Below are 25383 nucleotides of genomic sequence, written 5' to 3'. Positions count from 1 at the left end.
ATTTAAATCTTCTTCATCAACAAGAGTTTTTAAAAAATCCAGATTCGGTGCTGGTAAACCGACATCAATACAGCTTAAATTTTCAAATTCTAAAATATCATTTATTTCTTTCAAAGCTCTGTTTTCATGATTATCTTTAAAACCTTCCAAAAAATATTTTTTATAAGTTTGCCAAACGTCTCGAATCATTGGTATATTGTTAATAATTATAAACCAAGGGAAAAATTTTCTAAGTTGTTTCGGCATCATTATTAAACAAGCTTCGTCAATATTTTTTTTATTTCTAGATCGCTATCTACTAATCCCATTGCAATCGCCGTTTCTCTAAATGTATCGTATTTAATACCCTTATAAGTTCTTAAATCGTCGAATGATTTGCAGCCTTTAGCTTTGTGTAAAATTAATTTTAAATAAAACCGTTCAACATCTTTTGGCACAACACTAACTATTCTTCCCAATGTATTTGAAAATTGTGATCTCCGTTCCCAAATTCAAAATTTTTTATTGTACTTATAGTCTTGTAAATTATTTACGTACGTGAATTTTCTAGCATGAACATCATTTTTATTTAAATCAAACCACGCTGTTAAAGTAGTACCAGGCTTTTTGGCTGCTTCTACTTCTTCATTTTCAGGGAAAATTAAATTTTGTTTAATTTCTAAGTGTAATGCTAATCTTTCAACTGGATGAGAACGTCTGTACAATGGAAGAAACCAAAATAACCAAATTAACCATAATAATTTTTGGTTCTTGTACAAAAAATCAAAGTAACCATAATTATCACATTTATGACCCTATTATTTAAATTATTTTTGTACCAAATGAACGAAAGGTCACGTGACGTAATTATGTGATCGTCGCGTGATCGAAAGTTCAAAGTCACGTAATGTTAACGTATAGAAAGGTCAGTCACTTGATGATCGCGTTATAGAAAGGTCAGAGTCACGTGATGATCATGTGATGATCGAAAGGGGTCAAGGATCAAAGTCACCATAATAATCACCACCTGATCAAAAGGTCAAGGTGTCGTGATAATCACGTGATCAAAAAGTCAAATTCAAATATTTCGATCGAAAGGTCAAAGGTTCAAATGGTCAACATGGCAAAAGGTTACATGACCTCATTACGTGATCATCATGTGCCTCTGATCTTTCGATCACGTGGTGATCACGTTATGACGCATCGCATGATGAACGAATTATAACGCTCAAGGTTACGTTATCATCAAGCGGTTCGTTACTTAACGTAACGTTACTTAAGCACGTAATCGTCACGTGAACGAAAGGTTAAAATCACGTAATCAAAAAACCAAAATAACCATAATTATCACATTTATGACCCTATTATTTAAATTATTCTTGTACCAAAACGCGCAAGGTTACACTATAATAAAATGTTTAAAATGGCGAAAGGTAAAGAGGTCACGTGACGTAATCACGTGATCGTCACGTGATCGAAAGGTCAAAGTGACATAATCAAAAGGTCTGTCACTTGATGACATCGTTATAGAAAGGTCACATGACCTTTTGATCACGTGATCATCAAGTGATGACGTCATATGATCATTCGACCGAATCACGTGATCATCACGTGATGACGTCATGTGACTTTTCGACCGAATCACGTGATCATCGCGTAATGACGTCATATGACCATTCCACCGAATGGCGGCGATAATGACGTCATATGACCATTCCACCGAATGGCGGCGATAATGACGTCATATGACCATTTCACCGAATGGCGGCGATATTATCTTATAATATAGAGAGATAATCTGAAATGACTGTTCGGGTTTATTGTAGTAATGTTAAAGCCGTAACGGCCGAATGTAAACATTAAAATTAGCTGTTACTGTTACCTCTTGTACTCATCGCGGCCAGTTGTCATCGAGCTGGCTGAGCGAGAGCAGCTCACCATACTCTAGATCAATAAATCTATCGTTCAAATATTCAACAGCCTTTTACTCGAGTTTACCTCCACATTCAATTTATCTATCTTAACAATGACTGATGTATAAACCTACCGACAATCCGAAAAAATACCACTTTACTGCTCCGTAAATCTAGTTGATTTTAAAATATAAAAAAATCTATGTTTAATTGTTATTTAACAATTACTGACAAACTAAACAAAGTATCGAGTTTTACTGCTCCAATTATCAATATACTATTGAGATCGAAGAGCAAAGCTGGATCATATCTGGATATAACCTGATTCCGGTGTGTCTAATTGTACTTTTTTCTGCCTTCACGCGATCACTCGTCGGTCAAATCTCTGACCATAAGCGATTATCTCAAGAATCAAGTAGGTACGATAATGCTCGAGAAGCCTCGACGCGCGCGTTCTGATCGTCGGAAAATTAATGATTTTTTTGCATGATAATTTTGCTAAATGAGAAAGCTGGGTGTCTATATCGATGCAAAAAGTGATTACAGCTCTCTGCAAAGAAAACGAGAGAAGAGCTCACTGCACAGAAAAGCGAAGAAAGAGAGAGAGAGAGAGAGCGAAAGACATTAGTGAGAAAAAACTCGTGATGTGCAGGCTTTTAAACTTTTGCTCGTAATTGCAACAGCATTAAGGAATAATACTGACACAGTGGCTTAATTGGGACGCTTGAGTTTTCTACAATAATTGAAGATTTCACGCGTTCGCCTGGAAAAACAAATTCTTTTCGCGGGCTCGAAGGGTGCTAACTTTTATATCCCTCCTTTCTGCTCGTGCGCAAACTTTTCTGCAATCTTCTCGCTCCCGCCGATGCTGCTGGCTGCTCCTGCTGCTCTTTGCACTTTCCTTCGTACACCTAAAAACTGCAAAGCAAAGTTACATATCTGTGTATACATGACTAAACTTTTTTCCCCTCCATCCTTTGTCAGGCTATTACTTTGTGCGAGGGGCCGTTGCGCGCCTGACGCAGCCGTTTCACTGCTTACATGGTGTAACACTGGACGCGCTCTATCTCGTGTAATTAAATTAATTGAAAAAGCCTACGTGTGTGAACGCACTCAAGCCATTACATCAAGCAAAGCGTTTGAATATTTTGCTCGCACGCCCACGCGTTTAGTCATTCAAAGCTTTTGGGCGATTCTTCTGTTTTTTTCCGCTCTTCACTTTTGTTCGCGCGGCCTAAGTGACTGCTATTCGATATCGACAAAACGATCCGTTACGCGGGAAAGGATTGTTCAAGCCAGACGCGTGCGCGCGAAAGCGAGAAAAAAAGTATACGCGATGGTTATAATATATCAATAGGTTTTCTGGAAAAATATCGCCCTGCGGTTCCAGGGTCGATAAATTTTTCTTCCATCCCTCGAGCCCCGCCGCCCACGCTGCCCCGTCTTTTAGCCGCGTTTCGCTCGGCCAATCTTTTCTTCGCAATCATAAGTGCGCGCCGCCTTGAATATTTTTTCAGCGACTTACGTTTCGTACTAGCACGCGTTTTTTTTTCTTGCCCCGTGTATATTCCGCGCTCCACTCAGCTTTTAATGGAATACATAATCATGAAAATTATTATTAAACTATTTCTACTTTTAATTAAAACGAACGCAGCCGCATGGCGCCCGCGAGGGTGCTCGAAATTACAAATAGAGCCAGGAGTCTGTTTACTTTCGGCGTGGTAGCAGGCCACGAGAAGCACTTTTGTAATAACTTACTTTCCTCGATTCTATATACTGGCGCGCACATGTATACATTATATTCCGAGTGGTTTACACCCGACCCTATTAGTCCGACGCGAAGAGGTCGATTCGTAATAGAATAAACCTCGTTAAATAACTCGCGGGCTGGGACGCACAATGAGCGTGAAATTCTTCCGTCGAGGGTTCGAAAAGCTCGCGTAGCATCGACCAAGTGGCTGATGATCGTGAAAACTTCATTTTCACGGATGAAATACAGAATATAAGGGCCGTGCAGTGCGGGTAGTACGCGAGATAATTCCCTCCCCAAGCGACTATAATTAAAAAGTCATGTAGATCTCTTCCTCTCTACCGTGGAGCCCTCGAGAAAGTTTACATTGGACTATAAATGCCGCGGAGTAGAGCAGCAGCAGCAGCAATCCCTCAGCGCCAAACATAATAGAAAGCGCATACTTATATTACCCAATTTACAAGTGCTATATACTTGAGTGCTGCGCTAAGAATGGTAGAAAAAGACGTATTTGTTTCACCTCGTTTGGCAGCTGCTGCAACAGTGTACTGCTATACTTGCGTGCCTTGCACGCCGCAGCGTTGCAACGACTGCTGCTGTTGCTGCCTCTCTCTAAGCTCAATACACGTTGTCCATTTTAAATAATAAATCAACACATCGCTCGCTTCGCCTCGCCTCGGCGTGTAAATAATCTCACGAGTTTAATCTCGTTGTGCGTTGTTGAAGCTTAACTTGGTGCAAAGAGAGAGCGTGCGAGAGTACCTTAAGAGCTGCCGAGGAAGAAGCAAAATGAAGTCGCGCGAAATGAATTTTGAGGCCGCGTGACGCAAAAAGTCATCATACGTGACTTCATTCGCTTTTTCCTCGACTTCGTTGCGTTGAAATTTTCGACCCTGATCTCTATCCTCTACCTACCCTGCAAACGAAATACCAGACTTTGCCCAGACTTCGCGCGGATATTGTCGACTTTCCAAGAGAGTTTTCCCAACGTAGCTTACACGTCCAGTTGTTCGTCGCGATCTTGATAACTGAGCGCGTTAGACAATTATTTTGAATTGATCGGGGAAAAAAAGGTGGTAAAAAAGGGTCGTCGATTCGCGTCGCGTTAAAAGTTTTCGTCGCGAATAAAGTGAAACAACTGCGTTGTAATTTTAAGTAAATAAAAGTTCAAGCACAACTATTAAAAAGTAATTCGTATTACAAGCTGCAACGCATACTGTGTGTGTGTAAACTTTTCGATGGCGTGCAGCTTTCATTGAGAGAGTTATGAAAAGATCGCATTTCAGCGAGAGAAGCCCTTCCTGCTCGCTCGCTCGCTTGTATAGATCGATTTGTATAGAAGATAGCCTGATTGTTCGTCCAATAAATGCAATCTAGTATTCCTCCAGAGAAATTACGATAATTCATTGGGAGCAATTTCGCTCAGTCGCAAGCTGATATATTTTACAATCGAAGAAATGTAAAAGAGAGAGAGAGAGATGAAAAGCTTCGTTATGGAGTACAGTACGGTATAGCGAGCGACAAATCAATCCTCCGCGAAAGCTTTAACAAAGGAACGAAGCGCAGCCGACGTTGCTTCTCGAGCTTTTGACGTGTATACGCGTACAGTACTCGGTATATCTATAGCCTATGTACGCGATGATGCCGAGCTGGTAGCGAGCTGTATAGCCCGGCCGTAAGCGAACGGCGAAAATGACGCGCACATCTCTTGACACGAGAAAAGGTAAACATATCGATCTTGTGCTGCAGTCTCTTGCAAGACGCGCTCGCGTTTCTCGCACAACCGATGGGATCGTTTGTGGCTATAGGTGAGCTCTTCTTACCGAGAGATATATATCGAGCGTCCTCGTGACTAGCGATCATTCTCTCTCTCTTTCTCTTCTTTCTTGTGCACAACCGTAATATACATGTATCGCGCTGATTTTTTTTTCTTTGATCAAGATACAGATCAGCTTCTTTCTATCTTCGTATGCGACGATGACGATATCTCGCGTATTTAAAATTATCGACGCGAACGCTGCTCAACGAGCCATTATCATTAGCTTTGATGTCGTGTACATATCGACGCATATATAATAAAGCTTATAGTGGAAAAATTTTCGCAATATAATACCGCTCGAGAATCGATGCTCGATTCGCAAATAAACCTTCTTCGCTCTTTTATTTTCTGTCGCGCTGGACAAATGTGATGTTTTTTATATCGACAACTGGCGCATCGCGTATACAAAAGTTTCCTTTTTCTCAAAGGACCGGTGTGGGTCAACTCATATATTTATGATGAAAAAAAAGTTGGAAAATGCAAAGTTTCTATTTATTTGGCAAATATGATTTTATTCTTCCTAAACTGCACGTTGCTTTTTCGATTTTGTTCTTTTCTCTCTATTTTTTTCATTTTTTATTCGAAAAAAACTCTCGAAAATGTGGATAAATAAAAAGATATTATGTTCGAATTTTCATGACATAATGATAATGCAGAATAACTTGTAACTACGTAGCTTGGAATACACTTTTCGTACACTTTTTTATTTGCATTTAAGTTGCTCGCTTAACATCGGTGCAGCCGGGTCGAAAAGTTATTTATAATTATTTTACATTATTTAATGAAGTTTAATTTACAGTCAAGCATCAAGCCGCACACTTTTCGTAAGTGCACGCAACACAAACACTATAGCATCTTTACTTTCGCGCACAAAAAAAAATAAAGATAAACTTGGTGAAACTCCGCAGCTGAAAGTTCCGACTCGTAAAGGCCAAAGGTTATAATGATCCAAGAGGCTTCATTTATTTTCTTTCTACGAGCACAAAAAGCTCCGCGCTATATACGCGACGTTCGAGAGTTAGATTTCAAAAGATTGCAAGGGCCTAAGATAAATTGAATGTTTCATTTTCGCTCGACTTTCAGCAATGCGCGCAGTCACTCCCCCTTTTGCTAGCACACTTGGCTTACGGATTATATATATATATGGAATTCATCAAGCACGAACGATCGAGTGCATAAAAACTCGTGTATACCACCGCCGCATGTCGTATACGCGCGCGAGGCAAGGGCGAAATCAAATCGGTTTTGCCAACCTCTCTATACACGTGCTGATGGCTCGATTAAAATTTCCACAGAGATTGAGTGGGCTTCCCCTTTCCTCTCTCTCTCTCTTTCTCTTTTTCATGCATGTGAATCGATCATGTGACAATCCGCGTACAGTAGTAGTTGGCTGTAGGCAAAGGTGAACAAAACTGCAGTACGCCAGGTTTTACGTTGAGGGTAGTCATTAAAAATTCCGACGATAGCACAGCAAGGGCAACCAAGTCGATCGAACGTTAATACTCTCACTCTCTTTCGTGTGCGCGCGTTATCGGCAGAAATCTCGAGGAAAAAAACTGTTGGGTAGTCGTCGAAAACAAGTTTAAACGATAGTCGATCCCGTTATTATACGAACGAGATTTAGTCGGAGCAAATGAGATTTTGAATCTAGGTGTACGTAGGAAAACAATTTGGTCGAGGGTCGCGCGTGAGGGTGGTGGTGAAGAGTATGACCGACAGTTTTTAATAGGCAGCTCGTTAACGCGCCTAACAAGCGCATAATTTCATGCACCAAGTGCAGCAGTGGCAATTGCAGGCATCGATATCCAATTCAACTCTCGTGGCACACACACCAGAGTCATAAAACGGGGGACATTAATTAATTTTGCAGCAGCGCGATGCTCGCCAACATAAGGGCGAAAGTGCGTCGTCCAGTGTGCGTCAGTAGTGACAGCAGCAGTAGCAGTAGCAGCAGCAGCAGCAGCAGCAAGAGTGCAGCACACAGCCGTGCCAGGACACAGCATCGTCCGATTCGGTGAAATCGAGCGGCGTCAAGATTAGCACCAGCAGCAGCGGATCGGCGGCGGGCCTCGTAGGGCCTCGAGGATCCGCTCGCAACAAGAGCAAAATGGACGACGAGGAGCCCGAGGCCGACACGAACGGCCAGTCGGCCAAGAAGGTGCCGCTCGCCCGGGTGGCGGCGGCGCGCCTCCAGGAGCAGGCCACCACCTCGGCCGACGGCTCGGAGCGCATCACCTCGTCGTCGGAGAACGAGGTCGAGGAGATACCCAAGGACGAGGAGGGACCTTCCTCGGCGCCCGGTGATACCACTGCCGCCCCCTCGACGCCGCCGACCACCCACACGAGCCACATGCAGCTGGCGGTGAACCCGCTGTTCGGCCGGTCGCGCACCTTCGACGGTGGCGTCAACGACTCGCCGCCCGGGGTCCAGGTGCCCCACGCGCTCCATCACCAGCACTCGGCCTCGTACTCGTTCAACCTGATTCAGGGCCGCCACGGCCGCTTCGCCATGGCCTCGCGCAGTCCGCACTCGAGCTCCAGCCAGGAGGACTACGAGCCCGAGCATCACCAGCTGCAGCAGCACCAACAACACCAGTCGTCGTCGAGCAAGCAGCAGGTGGTGCACCTGAGGCACCAGCAGCAGCATCATCAGCAGCACCAGGGCTTCCTCATGGCGACCAACACGTGCCAGCAGACGGCTCGGTCGATGGAGTCGCTGCGCACGACGAGCCAGGAGGTGACCTCGAGCCACGACTACGTGGAGGACTCGCGCTCCCTCGAGTCGCTCTGCTCGACGTCGGCCGGGGCGGGCGGCGGCAGACCCGCGGGGGCGCTCTACCTGCACAGCGGCACCCACCAGCATCACCAGCAGCACCGGAGCTTCCTCTCGAAGCTCGACGTGCGCCGCGTCCACGCCACCGAGTCCAAGAGCAGCGAGAACCTCCACCGGGAGCAGAGCCTGCGGGCCGAGGAGCGCCGGGGCCTCTACGCCAGCACGGATCGCAGCAAGCTGCAGCACCTGAGCCTGCCGCCGCCCGGCAACTTCATCTCGCTGACGAGCCCGGGTGGCAGCGATCGTCGCATCACGATTCTGAGCCCGCACTCGCCGCTCGGCCCGACGGACTTCGCGCAGGCCTTCGCCCAGGCGCAGAATCTCAAGACGCGCCGGAAAAAGCCCCCCATCGTGCTGCCGAGGTTGGTTCTTGGGCAAAACGATTCGCCTGTGTTTGAGTGAGTAGTACCGCTTGGCTTCTTTTTCCACCACTCACCCCCTTCACTATCACTCTCAAACTCTGCTCTTCAAGCCGTACTTGATACTATTACTAGCGTACACATCGATTTGAGTATATATCACATTGAACTTATATTATATCTACGCACACTCACGGTCCTCTGTACTATATAGTCACACACGCTCGCGTACTCGTCCTTCGCGATTCTCCTTTTGCCTGTCGCACGCACTGCACAACCATAGCACTTGCAACCTCTACAACCGCAATCGGATACGCGCAACTTTATTTCGCACGCGCGCCCATCCATATAGCTCGATCCTCGCGAGTAACATGATGTTTTTCTCAACCGATACACACGTGGCTTTATATTCTCTTTCTCGCGAGCGCAGCAAAAGTTTCGACCGAGTCCGCATACAGTCAAGCCGCGCCCTGAGAGTTTATACGCCGCGTACTAGACTCGTCTTTCTCGCGATGAATGCGATGCAGCTATATAGTGTACGCGCCGTGTTTGTGTGCAGCTGATGCGGTGGCATACCACCCACGCACATGCCTACGTGACAATGTTTTAACGACCACGTGCGCGCATCGGTAGCCCAGCTCTACTCGTATAACGTATGTGCAAAGCTCGAGCTTTATTTAGCGCGCGAAAAAACTTCGACTCTCGCACACCGCTCTCGCGTAAAACTGTAAGAATTTTCTGTAGCTGTACGTGCACAAGCTGCGTACCTGCGTGACGACTGCCCTTTTTTTCATTCCCCGTATGTAATTTGATAAAAAAGAACTCTTTTATGTACTCTGTGTTCGCTTACAACAACTTTGGTACTCCATATAATAACTGCGCACTCTGTACTATATATGCACTGTTGAATTATTTGTTGCCGAGCTCTCTCTCTCTCTCTCTCTTTCTCTCCCTGTCTGTCTGTGGTGTCTGCTAAATTGTATTTGTCGATTGTGGTAATGTCTGGTGCAATGGCAATTGTAAATAAATGCACACGTGTACTCAAGCCGAGCGAGGGAAATTTTGTCTATCTCCATCTCTGCATCAAGAAGATTGAAACGTTGAACATAATTGCGCCGCTGCTCCATTCGGCGAGCTTCGCAGCGTTGCAGAGTTTGATCATTTTGGGCTATTTCGATTACTTGATTAGTCAAGATGCTGCTGCGTTGCGTGCAACAACATGCCGCACAGTGCCAAGATTCCGACACACGTGCACGCCACCGAGCCATGCTCGAATTTGCATTGCAATGGCTGCGCGCGTGCCTTTATCGTTGTCCTGGGAACGATGATGAGAAAAGCTCCGCTGGCGCGACAGCTTCCTTGATTGCGCACAGGAAAAAAAAATGAACGCCACCGTCTTCGGGAGATCGAGAAAATGCAAGGAATTACACGCTTTGACTCCGAAGACAGACTTTATGCTGATTGCGCGAGTGTTGGGAAAAATCATTGGTATAATGATTACAGTTGTAATTAATGAGTATAATAGCTTTATATTTTGCCCGATTGCAACATTATACTTGCACAGGAAATTTTTGAAAATCCTGCAAATGATCAAACGAGTCTTGGCGCAGTCGTTTGAGGTAATGCTCGTTAAATGCGGACGAGATTTTTTTCCATGAAAAATTTCTCTCTTTAACTTCTTTGGCATAAAGAATAAGTTCAAGAAAAAGCCAAAGGGCAAAATTATTACGATATATATTTGTAAGAAGGAATGATTCTCAGTAAAATGTTTTGCAGGTTCTCAATGCAATGCTTTGCTTTCTGAAAAGAGATGTCGGCTGAGGTAAAAAATGAAAATTTCTAAAGTAAGCTTTTGTGATTTGCATTTAATTTTATCCCGAAAAAGTCCATTGAAGATTTATACAGAGCAACAAAATTAAAATTTCTACCTAATTTTTTCAGCGAAATATTCAGATGAAATTATTAAAAAAAAACACGCATAAAAATGCTCAAGTTTTAACTCTGGTTTCAACGTTCTCTTGAAAGCATTTTTTGTGTACATAACATCGCCGCGAAATATTATTATAGCTTTCTGTAGCTTTTTTTAAAGCTAACCTTATAGGATCAGGAACTTACGACAGCTGGCTTTTTCGCCGCAGTCTAACGTCCTCGTTCGATTCTATGAGAGGTACGAAAATATCGAAGGTTGTTAAAATGAGAAAATCGTTAGGTAGTGCCAAGATCTTGCCAAATATCAAATTAAACGTATCGCGCTTAATATCGTTGCCGGGAGTATATTTAAGTTAGGCTGCCTTTTATTCCGTATAAACGCGTGCATTTACGAATATTTTGAAGTAAATCCAATGATAGTTGCATTTTATCGTAATATGCAAGCTCTCTTTGAAATTTCAACATATGAAGTACAACGTTCCTGACCATACGTTATTTTGGACCATATTTTCGAAAGCAAAGAAAAATAGAGAAACGTTTTTGAGTATAAATATGGAAATGAAATTTTTCTTCAATTTTATTCTTATTGAAGCATGAGTTTTTGAATGATTATAAAGAAATTTCATCCTAATTTTGACTGCCCTTGTGTTGTGCATTATAAAATAAGCATCTCAAGTCTCAAACGAGGCACGGAATTCAGCTTAATATTCATAAAATGAAGTTGCCTATCTCTTTACATAAACATTGAGAAGAAATTAAGTTTTCAAAAACTGTTTCGGCCTTGCTAATAGGCAATTAGTTATGAGTAAATCGAGAGACTCTCCGAGGGTACCGAAAAATACCGAATAACTTAACGAGCTTTTGATACGGAGAGGCGCAAAAAACGGGGCTAAATTTAAAAACGTTTCGTCTGCATTCGGATCAAAGAAATTGGTAATTATCGAGCGGCTCGTTGGCGCAGCTGTACTCGATGAATGAAATAATTACAAATATACATCGGTGTCGCGCTGATTCACGCGTAAATACACGTGGCATATACGCGAATGAATTTCTACTACATTAAGGACTTTCACAATTGGATTATCGACGTATTTATTTGGACACATCGCGTAAGCTTATCGCTGATTGGGGCTGAACTGCAAATAAAAGAAGAGAGAAGCGCAGATAAAAAAGGCACGCAGAATTACGTACACGGATACGCGGGCGTACATAGGTAAGGGAAATCTCGCTGGAAATCCAGCTCGAATGCGCAAATAATTGACTGTCGGGGTAAAGAGCTTTTTTTCGAGCGACTGAATATATAGCAGCGGCGGCATACGTGCACGCGCAAGTTCGATGCTGCTGATGCTGCTGCCTCGTTATACACGAAAAAGTCAGAAATGCTATCTGCGGAACTCGGGCTGCTATAAAGATTTCGGGGCGCTCGCGCGTTGCAAGTCGCGTGTGGTGGCACACACACATACACACACCCACACACAGTATGAGAAATTTGCTTCCGAGCTTCGAGTTCGATTGAGCGTCAAATATTCGCGCGCGCTTGCAAGGTATATTACGTAGCTCCGAAATCGAGCCGAGCAGGCGGCTTTTCGAGCTGACTCCGCGCTTATGTATGTAGTATGTGCGCTGCCACTGCTGCCGCCGCCGTCGCCGTTAACCGCCTCTCGACCTATTATTTCACTCTCACCCGAAGCTGACTGCTCTTCTCTATCCGCGCGCGCGTCGTGGCTATATAAATCTTCGAGCCCGAGCTGTGTGCCGAGCTTTTTTTTCTCTTTCTCTCTCTCTTTCTCTCTCTCTCTCTCTCTCTCTCTCTCTCTCTCTCTCTCTCTCTCTCTCTCTCGTCGTACCCCCCACAAGAGCTTCTGGTTATTGTTTTGTTTGAATTAATTACCTGGCAGAATTTCTGCTGCCGCCAACTTTGACTCGGCAATTTATGTAATGCCGCGCGATATGTCCTCCAACTCAATAACCTCCGAGTCTCTTCGTTTTTGCGCTTTGCTATCGAAAATCAGCGTTTCCATAAATAAATCCGCCGATTAGAAATCAAGAGAGAAAAAATTATCAACTTATTCGAATTACAGCTGAACTTCTCTGGCAAGAGAGAGAGGTGCGTTTCACTCTCGGTATGACCTCGTTTTTTACCATAGGAAAGTGGTAATAAATTGGAGAGAAAAAAGTGAAACTGCGGAAAATGTACGAGCTAAATGAGCCGTAGAGGCATTTTCTCCCTTACGCTCTTCCCCCTCTCTCTCGCTCTCGAGTTAGTTGAAAATGCAAAACTCCGTTAATTATAACTTAAAATATTCCCGGGCATGTTTAGAGCGGCAGTAAATCAAACTAATATTTGTCGGATCAATTTTGCTGAGCTCTCGTTAGCTATATAGCTGGTCGTCAAATAATCAGTAGCGCTGCCGCATATCCATTTCTCATTATCGCATAAATCTAGAAACGATCCTTTTGATTTTTCCGATAATGGCATTCTGGACTTCTCATTAAAAGATTATCTTACATAAATTTTCGTGCACATTTGCATTCTGCGGCTACGTACTCGACAGTGTATATGAACGATATTCCATCAAACAATTAAACGAATTTTTTTCGGTGAAACTTTCGAACGATCCGTAACCCGCTATATATTTCTTGATTTTCATTCAAGCTGCGTTGAAAGTCAAACCCAGCAGCGTAGCAACGGCGACCGAGCAATACGGAAAACTATCGATTAAACATTTTATGGTGTCTACTCTAAGGGTCGGGTATGAACACGGCGCGCGCGATAGGAGTGCAGCATCCGGCGCAACAAGAAAAGTTTCCTAAGAGAACTGCTACTGCTGCTGCTGCAACTGACAGGATCGGAGGCGATGTTCATATTATACGGTACATACTCGAGACACAAGAAAAGCTGGCTACACATTGTGTATATATTGCGTGCCGCTGGCGAAGCCAACGTCGTCGTCGTCGTCGTCGTCGTCGTCGTCGATGCGAGCTCTCCGCTCGAGGCTCCTCGGGAATCCGACGTCGCGCGCATTTGCCAAAATTGTCGGTGTATACGTATCGAAAGCGACAAAAGAGACAAAATCGGTTTACCATGGCATGCATAATACGTCGTATATACATTATATTGGTTCGACATCCTCGACTATATACGTACGTACCCTACGTGCGCTTTGAGTTTCGACCCGACTTATCGCTGGCAACGTGTTCGATTCTTCGGGGAATATATATAGTTCGAACTATGATAAGCTCGCATTTCAACTGTTAATGCAGCCACCCGTGCAAACGTATATAGTAGCAGTGCAGCACGTGTAACAGTATAGCAGCTCGTAGCGCGAGTTTTCAATCATGGTCCGCAGCAGCAGCAGCAGCAACAGCAGCAGCAGCAACGGCAATTCGTACCAATAGGCTCTCGTGAAACTGCCTAAGTGCTCTAATTGAAGCACTACGTATGTACTCGTCTGCACACTCTTCAATCAAGTCCTCGTGCGTGCGTATACGATACATACGATATAACAAACACATCCACACACAAACGCGGTGGCAACCGAGCCAGATACATACATATACCTGTGTATATTTTCCAACAATTCTCTCTGATACATATTGAAAATCACTTGCGTGGCAGCGAGCAAAAATGAAAAAAACGCGTGGTACGTATTCGGGTAGAAAAAGTTGCGCAACCTAGCGAAACGACGAGGCCCTATGTAGCTCTCTCTCTCTCTCTCTCTCGCTCTTTCCTCGTTTTTGCACAAATATTTTCGGTTGCGTGGCTGTTTGCGTTGGCGTGAAACGTTCTGAAAAATCCACGGAAACCTAGAGGAATTCGAGAGATACACGCACGTGCGTATGAAAATACTTTACGCGTAGCCGGAATTATTTATTCGAATCGATTGAAAAATCCTGTTAATTCTTCGACGTGTATATCTCGCGCGCTCGCGAAACTTTGATATAAACGCCTTTTGATATCGTGCGGTGCTATCTCGAGTACAAAGCATACACGAGCGGATCGTCCATAAATTCAAGAAAAGGTTCAAAGTCATACACTCGTCGGACTGGAAATACGTTTCGATTATCGGATTCGACAAAGGTACGAAAAGTTTTTGAAAAAAAAAAAGTTGGAAACTGCCTCCGATCCGTCCGATAATACATACACAATATACATTAATCTTTTCCACTGACGCAGATATATAGAAAACGTATTATGAGCTCAACATGCAAGGTGAAATTTCGCAAAAGAGAGAGAGAGAGAGAGAGAGAGAGAGATCCTCCTGCGCGCAAAGAACTGGTTCAAAGTCCTTTTGAGAAGTTTGCCGCGTGCTTTATATCGCGAGAGGGTGCACGGGGCCGAGGGGCAGCGCGCAACACACAAAAATACCGATAAGCACTTCTTATATAACTAAGCATGTGAATTATCTCGTCGATGCCGGCGAAGAGAGTTATATACCTGCAGTAACGCAGCGTACCAGACGAAAGTAGGTTAAAAAATGTTCCAATATTCACCGATATATCTTTATACATGCATTCTGCGCGCCCATAGAAAAAAAAAGATCGATATTTTCGAAGCGTTATTAACGAAGAACAGAACTCGAACGTAGTCAAAAAAAAAAAAAAAAAATCAAGGAGGGGGAGGAAAAAAAAGTAGCAATGCAAAAGGGCGGATATCGCGCGCTCGAATATAGAAAGGTTCGCGCTGATGCTACTACCGCGCGTTCACGTATAATACAGATATTCCAGCTGCTATTCTTTTGTGACATCCAAGCCATTGTGCGTGATAAATGATGTAAGAGCCGGTATATAATGCTGGATTAAAAAAAATGTGAAAGCGCCACGCAGAGCTTGCAGCCGGAGCTTGCAGGAGCTTGCGAGCAAAAGAGGAAAGTAGAAAAAAAGATTTTTCAGAGATATATACAATACATAAGTTTATTCTCAGGTGTGTCTTAGTGTGTGCGTGGGTGGGCTCTCGTACGTGCATCACCTATACGCTCACACACACACACACACACACAAATACGTATAATAATAACACGTAAATATATATGGGTAATATTCAAGCAATGCATACAACTTACCGATGGCTTCAGTTTAATCATGTCGAGTAAACAGCGCGTTGGCTTTTCTCCGAGTGCGGTACCGACTGCGCCACACTTGTCTGCCGCATATATCTTTGTCATGTGCACGCACACTCGCTCGCAGGCGGAGTCGTGTACGGTATAGGCAGGCAGGCAGGCAAGCAGCGCAGCGCAGCGCTCGGAATGGTGCATATACGCACTTTGCTCTAAGAGACACACAAAGTTTCCTATATTACTATAAGAGCAGGTGAACACCAACGCCGCTGTGCTCTGGCGAACAAATGAATAAATACACACAATAATGCGCGTGTATGCGTATTATATTATATGTTATGCATCAGTCGAGCTCCGCGTAGTGCATTATATCTCGTATCGCGAGAGCGAGCACTACATAAACTGATGACTGGCAAATACATAAATATTATATGAATAAAATATACAAATACATACGTACATAATATATATGATAGAAAAATACGAATACGTGCTTATGTGTATCTGGTACCACTCGAGACTAATGGATACCTCGTGTTTTTGTGTGTGTTTCTTTCTGTTTTCTCTTGTCTCCGTTGCGTTCGTTTCTCTCACCTGTCCCGTCTCCGCTCTCTCGTCTGCCTCGTCTTCTCCGCTGCGAACGGACGAAAAACCACCACCATCATCGTGTAGCTTCGACGTCGAGAATGGCGCCTCGACGCTGGACGGTGCCGGAGGCGGCGGTGGAGGCACGTCACCCAGCACCGGCGGCCTCGTACTGCAGACCCTGCCCCAGCGCAGGGAGAGCTTCCTCTATAGGAGCGACAGCGACTTCGAGATGTCGCCGAAATCCATGTCACGCAACAGCTCCATCGCCAGCGAGAGGTAAGCCCAATTATATCAGAATCTCAATCGCAATACAATATCATTATTTTATTATATATTGAGTAAGAATTTTGTGCACCAACCCGATTCGCACCCACGCACTCTAACTTTAATCATCTTGCATTCTACATCCCTTCGGGAGTTGCGTTGCAGCGATCATCATTTGACTTTGAAATTAAAGTCGAGAACGCACCGGTTCGGATCGGTTGCTGTGGTTTTTTTTCTCGAATTTTTCAAGTCAAGCTTCGTCTTGCTCTCCCGCGATTTCTTTCGATCATGTGGAAGAAAAAACTGTTTTAAATTTTTACAACTCGCTGATGATGTTTTTTTTTTCCAAGCTCACGAGCCAAGCCGAGGCAAGGCAAGGCCGCGTGACGAGAATTCGAGTATATAACGTAAACTCGCGGGGGACTAATTTTTTTCCCCTCTCAGCTGCATATCAGAATGAGATTACATTATTTAACCCAACCCAAGTTTTTGAATTATTTTGTATCGCGGCGTTGACTTTGCTCTGGCGATTTTATTCTCCCATCTGATGCAGATAAAAAAAAAACCAAGTTTTCTCGGGGCCATTTCAAAAACGTAAAATTCCAAAAAAATTATATACGCCACGATGTCAGTTTGAAATATTTTTCTACCGTCGCTCGAGCACGAATAACAGCGACAAATTGATCATTCGAAACGCTTTGGATAAACATTCGCTTGGTATTTTTTGTCGGTTTCGGATCGTCGTTTACATTATACCAAAAAAAAATACAACATTAATATCGGAACTGTGCTCTGAAAGCTCGAGCCGTGGATACAAAGTCAATGATACGATAACGCACGAGTTACGCCGATACACGCGCGCGCGTACCGCGACGTATAAATATTTAAAAATTCTGATCGCCTCGCGGTACGCACATATACGTCTAACTCGGGCTCTTCGCGATGCAACGCACGTAATACGTGTGCGTATATAAAAAACAGCGGAGAGCCGAGATTGGCGGATCGTGTTATTCTATCGAAATGTATCGCAGGGAAATGGCCACGGGATCGCGAGGTAAAAATTTTAATAACCATAGAAATGATGCACGCGGGACAACGAGAGCAACCGGATACGCTCGTCTCTCATGTTTATTATGCATGTATATAGCAGCAGCGTGTATATATCTCTCTATGCACGTAAAGATACATCATACGCATTGTATATCGGGTATAGAGAGAAAAAAGGGAGTATACAGCATCGCAGTAATGCTATAACGAACTCGGTTGCAGGGAGAGATCGAAGGAAAACGATGCAAAGTCCAATTATGCGGCTTTAGCTCGAGAGTAATATCGATATTGTTTTTTTTTTTTATAACTCTTCTTTTTTATCCCCGTTGGTTTTTATTCTTTTTATTTTATTCTTTTAGGGTGACATTTTTTTTCATTTCGCTTTATTTTCTGGAACGGAATTGTTCAAGCGATAGTATGTTGGATAAAGTAATTGCTTATTTCACTTTCTATATCTCAAAAGTATCTACTTATTTCTTTGTCGAAAGCTACATGTGTAATAGTAATTTTGAATATTGTCAAAAAGTTCGCAACGTGATTTTCTTCTCTTTCTGATCTGCACAGCTGAAGTTTGAAGTTTCCTGGAAAAAGATATGATTTTGTAAGATACGCATTTATATCGATTGTTGAAGAGTATTGTGTGTCTCTGTTACTTTTCTACATACTCTACTGTGCTTTTACAAAATTCTGATATTTTCATAAATGTGCGCGTTTAATAACGAGTACTACAAAGAAAAAACTCTATATCTCGCTCTCGTGTGTAACATATTTCGAAACTCGTATTGTTTGCTGAGTGCAAAAAACTGTACATGTTTTTATTTACTTCTATCGAATTTTCTCTTTGAAACTGTCTCTTATTATATCATATACCTCTTGCACATCATTTGTACATTATTGCACTCTATTCTCTCCCTATATACATAAATTAGATATTTCTCATCATTTGCGAATCCCGACCGAGTTCGGCGAAGAATTGAAATTCCATTAAAGTTACCCAAATCTACTCGAACGCTGGAATTCGCAATACGATGGGAGTGTTGAATTTTTTTGTTTAAAAAAGCTTTGACTTACTATCTGTTTTTTATGCGTGTGATCCTTCCATTACAGGTTAAAAGAGACCGAGCCACCAGTCGAACGAGCGTATGTACTCGATCTATTTATCTACTTATCTTATTATTATCTCAATTGTTCATTACACACATACATTTTTATCTTTATATTTACTGTACTTATTTTTTAGTTTCAATTTACAAAGTATAATGCCTCTGTACCTTGCTTACACCATCCTCTGCCCTATGAGCATATGTTCGTTTATTTTGGCTACTGCTCGCTTTAGTGTTAATGTATTGGTGGTTTATACAATACCATCTGAATAGATGTTGTATAGTACGCCGTCCAGTTCCTTTGAACTACTAACTGCAAATGTGATTTGTTCGATTGCTTCCTTTTACGTTGATCAATGTGTGTGTTTCAGTCTCCTAAAAGAGTTTATAAAAATTTTTCAATTTAAAAAAAGAGCAGGGCTTCCAAAAAAGCCTCGAAATGAAAACAAATATTTAATTACATGCAATAATTTTAATATAATATTTTAATATAAGTAAATTTTACCTCCGTAAATAATCCACCGTAGTTAAATTAATTATAATTATCAAGTATATATTTGTTAATTATGTACATTATTATGGACAATATTACGTAATTAGATTAATGTGTTGTATATATTTGCACATATACTTTGAATGAAAAACAAATGACAGGTCGCAGAAAATTTCAGTGTCGGCGAGCGAATCGGAAAAAAATGAAACGAGACAGACACGATAGTCGGTGACAGGTAAAGAAAACAGCCAGGAATTACCATAAGCCCCGCAGCAATGCTGTGTATAATGTTCCAACATACGCAACAGTAGTCCATGGTCTTTATACACTGTGTGCACCGCGCACAAGAAGCAGGTAGCGGCAGAAGCAGCAGCAGGTCGCATTATAAGCCGTTGCAAAGGCAACTACCGCTGGTATATTTAAAAGGACCTCTCTCGGGCAGCGAGCAGTAGCAGTCACGACTCACGAGCAGCAGCAGCAGCTCCGCGAGATACGTCGAGTCATAAATCGTCGGGGTCGAGACTGGTCGTGTCCTTTTACGAGCTCGCCTCCTCCCTGTGCACTGCGACCTGCACACACACACGCATACACACACACATTTATCTCTCTTTCGCTTTGCAGCTATACATACATACGCGCGCACATGCGACAAAAAAGCGGACGTTCTTGTAATTTCCGGAGCGCGTCGACGCGCTCTTCGCTGCTCTGTCTCTGCCCATCGGTGCACGACAGCTTCGGTCCTCAGCTGTACCTATACCTACCCACCTAACTCTCCTGGGTCTCGTAAACCCTATTATGTTTAATAATTGAAACGTAATGACGAGTTCGTGCCGCGCGCCAACTTTCCTTTTTGCGCGCGTGGGTATAGAATTTTTAATTACCCTACGACGTTGGCTCCTCGTTTTTGTCCCTGTTCCGCGCGCTCTACCCCCTAAATTTCGCTCACAGCTAAACTACATTTTAGAGTGTGATATACTTATTATGCACCTTGGGAGGAATGTCAACATAATATGTGCACCGCCTAAAAGCAAAGCTACATCGCGCAAAAATCGATAAATTAAAACTACGATAATGGCGAGCGTTCACCGCGCGGGTAATGTGTCTTCGGCTGCACCTTGGCTAGCGGCGGCACTTCAAGCGGCATGTAATGCTTCGTTTTTTTTTGCTTCGAACTTCAAGCACGAGCGTTATACATTTCAAGGATGAAAAATTCTGGAGGTCCACTCGAAATTCATGTTATCGCGTGCTTCAAAAAGGTATATCGCGCGAGCGCGCAACACACAGTAGTGCCAGGATATAGTACATAATATTAAAGCGTGTGAAGTATGCGACGACGTGCTTGCGCGCAGAAATACTTCGACGCTCGAGCAATAACTTCACAAAGCGGTCACGCGAAAAAGCTGCTCTATGTTCTATGGGCGCGCTTTTGAAACGAAAAAAGAAGGAAGATAACTGCTGCCAGCTCAGGCGTGCGGTGCGAACTTCACGCGCGCGCGCCCGAGATTGAAGATAATTGAGGACAAAAGCGAAAAACGATTTATCGTACTTGGCTGCGAAAATCGTTAGTGCACTATATTGCGATCGTGTGAATTCGCGGACGCAATGGCATTGCAATTATCGATATAGTGTATTTTGTAACACCGCTTGAAGAATCAGCGAAACAAAGGTAATCGACGATTCATTGGGTGCACACGTTCCGTTACAATCGAGCAGTCGTAAAACATTTTTTCATATCTCTAATTGATTTTATATCTCTTTCAAGGAGAAAAGACTTGGTGTAAGCAGAGTCGAATCAGAAGCAAAAAAATCCGAACATCGAATGGAAAATCGATATTTCATAGTTTTGATGTTGAAATTAACGCGCGCATAAGCTCCAATTCGAGTACGCCTCGCGAGCACACGATCTCGATCCGCCAAGTGTCAAGGTGCATATTATTATATACATAAAAAGACTGGCGCAGAACGTCGCATACTCACGCGCGCCTCGATCGTTCCGTGTTTATTGCCAACCTCGTGCATTTTTGCGTGCTGCATATCCGCGCCGCGTGCCTTCGCTCTTTCGAATTGCTGCTCGACATTTTTGAAGTGAAACTTCATTTGACGTGTTTGATACGAGCAGTAAAGTCGTAAGAAATGAGCGTCCACCCGTTCGAGCGAACGTGCTGATAGCCTTAGATATGTAGATGCTACATCGATTTTCGGTTGTTGATGCTAGCAGTTTTACCCCTCGTCCCCACAAAAAAATTGATTGGCACCTGCGCTAATTCTCGTGGCAGACCAGGGATCGTATCCCTAATCCTCATAGCAGAGAGCAGAGCTATCCCACAGGGTTACCATTGGACATAAACAAATATCTCTAATCGTGAGCTTATCAATTCCGTCAACAGATGGAGTATCGTAAAGTCGCAAGTGGTAAAGGAAATATCGATTATAAAAATGTCTTTTAGCTCATGATATCTTATAACACGAGTCTAGGCGCTTTTGTCTATTATTGTTCGTTTCGAATCAGAGCAGAGAAAAGTGACGCTCGTTGGCTGATTATCGCAACCGCTCGCAACCTCAGTCGACCACGTGTCTTGGCAAAAAGTGGCTCGTTTCCGAGCGCGCGATCCACCTATATATTGTGTGTATAAGTGCTGGCTTACATGCCTAGTCATTATAGATCTGCTCGCCGGAAATGAAGAAGATCGATAAACGACCTATCGCGTTCTCGTGATCGACCGTGTACGCGTCGATATGTATGTAGTTGCGATTTATTTTTACCTCCTGCTAACGTATGGAATATTTTGAACGATATAGACGCGTTATCTTGAATCAGTGACGGAAAGAGTTTTGCGCTACGTCGTTCAGAGACAGGGAGATCATCGTTTCAATCGGAGATCGGTATTAAACATTCGCATGGATTCGCTGTTGCTTTTTTTGTTACGACAAAAATTTTGTTCTAGCCGTTCTCTCCGTCGTATGACCATTACACGCGAACACACTAGCTGCACTTGCGTACGTGTGCGATACGCCCCAAAGCTGCGCTCGCAACCTCAACATCGAACCTTAATAAGGTCGAACGAAATAGATGTCGGCGTTCGAGCACGTGGGAGACGTGCTTGGAATTTTTTCCGACGATTCGCTATAGGATTTTTATCGATCGACCGCGCAATAATGCCTCGCTCGACGGCAGCTCGAATTTCATCCTCGGAGATAATGATCGCGAGATCCATGCCCATGAGCTCGATTTCGCAACACACAATACAGTACATCGCACGAAGCCCGTTCTATAATTCGGCGATGTTGTATTCTCGTTCTTCGGCTCGTTCGCTCGTTTCTGGGGGGCCGGGCGCGGAGGATGATTTCGTTGTTAAACTGCTAAGCACAACAAATTAGAAATGACTTTTTGATTGCATAAATGCGCCTTTCGCACGATAACGAGAATTTCGTAGTATATACACGCGCGCGCGCGCGAGCTGCGGCTACAGCAGCGGCAGCAGCAACGTAGTGGGTGGTGGCTGGCTGGCTGGCGTAGGCCGCAAACGAGGCGTACTTGTTTAGATCCTAGCCGCCAGATAGTAGTCGGAAATTTAGACTCGCTGGGCGCGTGAATTTATACTTTAAATAGGCCCTCCCGCGCACCCACGAGTAATATGCAAATGCGCGTTTCATTGCTTTAACTGCCGCCACCGCGCGCCAAGTATATAGGCTCGACTCTCGGCTCTCGCTCAGCCGTTAGCCGGGGGATAAACGTGACGCAGATAATTCCGTATTGATTTTTGCCCTCGACTAGATAAGTGAAATGCGCGTTTAGCGCGGCGTTATAACGGCGTGTCGGCGTACGTTGTCACACAGCACTTACATGTGTGTGTGTATGTGAGATTGTAACCGCACCACGTGGTACTCTGGTTACGATCGCTGAATCGTATCGATGTCACCCGTAATTCGCTCGAACGATACTACCTCGACGCGGTCCAAATGTCGTCTTCCCACGCTGGGCGCGGCATGCCGAACAAGATTCGAGCTTATTACACGATTCGATTGCCGTATAAAGTTTAAAGTTCTAAGATTTTATCGTCCGGAAAATTTTCTGCGCGATGGCAAATCGAAGGAAATCTATTAGAAATATTTTTATCATTGACAATCTATTAGTACGGGAAATTCCATTTGGAAATGGTAAAAATTGCCCTTCTAAAAGTTATCGCTCCAGAGATTTTAATGCGAATAGTTTCCGAGATATAAAGTTTGCCTATAAACTATAAAACTGATGTGAATGGTCTCGGCAAATCACTAGCTTTAGTGTTATGTCTTTGCATATAACTCGAGCGAATTTTTCCGAAAATATTTTTCAGTTCGGTGTAACTCGAAGACAATAGTTCAATCAATCCTACCTGCACAAACGGTGCCGGTACAGCGATGCTCGGCATCCATTTCAGCACGCGATATTAGTTTGTGTAAGCTTACAAAGAGCAAAATAGCAGGCAAATGAAATTGTTTTTTTCATTTTTCCCTGCAAACGGACGTCATTTCGCGTTCGTCGCGCCACTCGAACCCGACACATACGTAGACACGTGTAATGATCTTGGAACAGTAATAAAGAACGCGCAGCGAGGGTGACTCCTGCTGACTCTCTCGCTCGAGCCTTACATATATACGAATCGACGAAGCAATTACATTTAGTTTTAGTGCGGATAGACACTCTCCTCCGCAAGACGTACGTTTATATACGTACAACGAATATCCCTGCGCGCTCCGACTTTGTTGACGATCGGAGAGCTCGATTTGCGCCGTATAATGACAGCGAACAGACGTTCAAGGACGTATATACCTACGCGATGGGTAAATAATGTAGGCGCGCGCGATCTCGCCGCAATATTACGCTGCTCGCCGAGAGCTCGTAGTGTTCGCAATCGTTTATACACAAACGTTCGGGACACGAAAGTAATTGATTCGTACCGCCGACTCTCGAGGATGCAAAAAACATGCTATATCGCGAGGGCAAAAGAGAGACGGAGATGCCGTGCTCGAGAGCAGAATCTCGAGCCGCTGATGGACGCCTTATATCTGTATGTTTATGCTCGAGTCGAGGGTGAGAAAAGCTGCGAAGCTGCGAACAACAATGTCGCCGTTGAACCACACTTGTAGGTACTACGTTCGCACACATAGCACGGGGCCAATTGTGTATACGCGGTACACAATACGGGGGGTTAAAGCACATGAGCCCCGATGATCGTATATAGGTGACGACACATAGGCACAGAGAGAGGGACAGCTGCTGCCAACCTTGGCGTCCTTGGCACACACGAGCGGGACCTTAACGCGCTCTATCGTACTTGCTGCTGCTGCTCCACCTCCTCCGCCTCCTCTTCGTCCTTCTCTTCCTCCAGGAATGCCTCGAATCGATTTGCCCCTCGCGATATATACACAATATAGTCGGTGCAGCAGCAGCAGCAGCAGCAGCAGAGGCAGTGCATATAGCCGCGCGACGCAACGCGTTGTCCTCATTGTATATGCGTACATGCAGCCGCAGCTACAAATATACTCATATGTGTATGATATAATATTGCACTCGCATAAATGCGGATCGTGTGCAGCTGCACGCAAAAGTTCGCGGAATACCACACTCGCGTCTGTACGAGGAGGCGGCGGATATTCCATGACTCGAATTTGAAAGAAAAAAAATAATAAAAGAAAGGATGAAAAACGTGAAAACATTTTTTTCGAATATATATATAGCGAATCGCCGCCCGTCGATTTTTTTCAAGCGCTGTCGCGCGATTGAGAGCTTTTACACTCGTGCAGCTGCCAAGGCACGCGTACCTATATGCGCTCGGATTATCGATGCATATTCTCCGCCTTGTAACATAGACGCGCGGCGTTGAACGTACGTACGTCGATCCACAGAGATCCTGAAAAAGCCCGGGCACGCTGCGCAATTTCACGTCCTCTCTCTCTCTCTCTCTCTCTTAGTCTCTGCGGGTCGAGAGTTGAAGTTTTAAGCGAGCCATTTGTATACCCACTCCTATGCACCCCCCTCGTATAATCTCGCGAAGCTTAATAAATTTATCACCTTCTACAAGCGCGCGAGGCTTTTGCTTTTAGTCGTTGCTGCCTCTGCTGCTGCTGCTAACCGTGCACTTGTACGCGCGTTTATTATAGGTATGCAGGCGGCTCTCGACAAGCCTGCTTGCCTGCCTGCATACTACTACTACACGTATGGGGCGTCGCGCACACAAAACATTGACCTAGATTTTCTTTTGACACTCG

General features: G+C 44.0%; 1 protein-coding gene across 6 annotated transcripts in view; it reads left to right on the top strand.

Annotated features, from left to right (window-relative positions):
- LOC106652571 (cAMP-specific 3',5'-cyclic phosphodiesterase) overlaps positions 1-25383 on the top strand; it is a 172120-nt gene that overhangs the window by 125639 nt on the left and 21098 nt on the right. For 2 of the 6 annotated variants that reach the window (XM_014371594.2, XM_014371592.2), the window contains exons 3-4: positions 16312-16503; positions 18646-18678. In XM_014371594.2, the coding sequence (XP_014227080.1) occupies positions 16312-16503; positions 18646-18678 (225 nt within the window). Of the gene's footprint in view, positions 1-7331; positions 8693-16311; positions 16504-18645; positions 18679-25383 lie in introns of all 6 variants that reach the window. The other 4 variants (XM_014371589.2, XM_014371587.2, XM_014371588.2 and 1 more) reach the window with 4 other exon arrangements.

Source organism: Trichogramma pretiosum, unplaced genomic scaffold (genome assembly GCF_000599845.2).
Source record: "Trichogramma pretiosum strain Unisexual culture from Peru unplaced genomic scaffold, Tpre_2.0 scaffold26, whole genome shotgun sequence".
Taxonomy (NCBI): Eukaryota; Metazoa; Arthropoda; class Insecta; order Hymenoptera; family Trichogrammatidae; genus Trichogramma; species Trichogramma pretiosum.
Note: the sequence above shows the minus strand (reverse complement) of the source record. Positions and strands in the feature narration are given on the sequence as shown.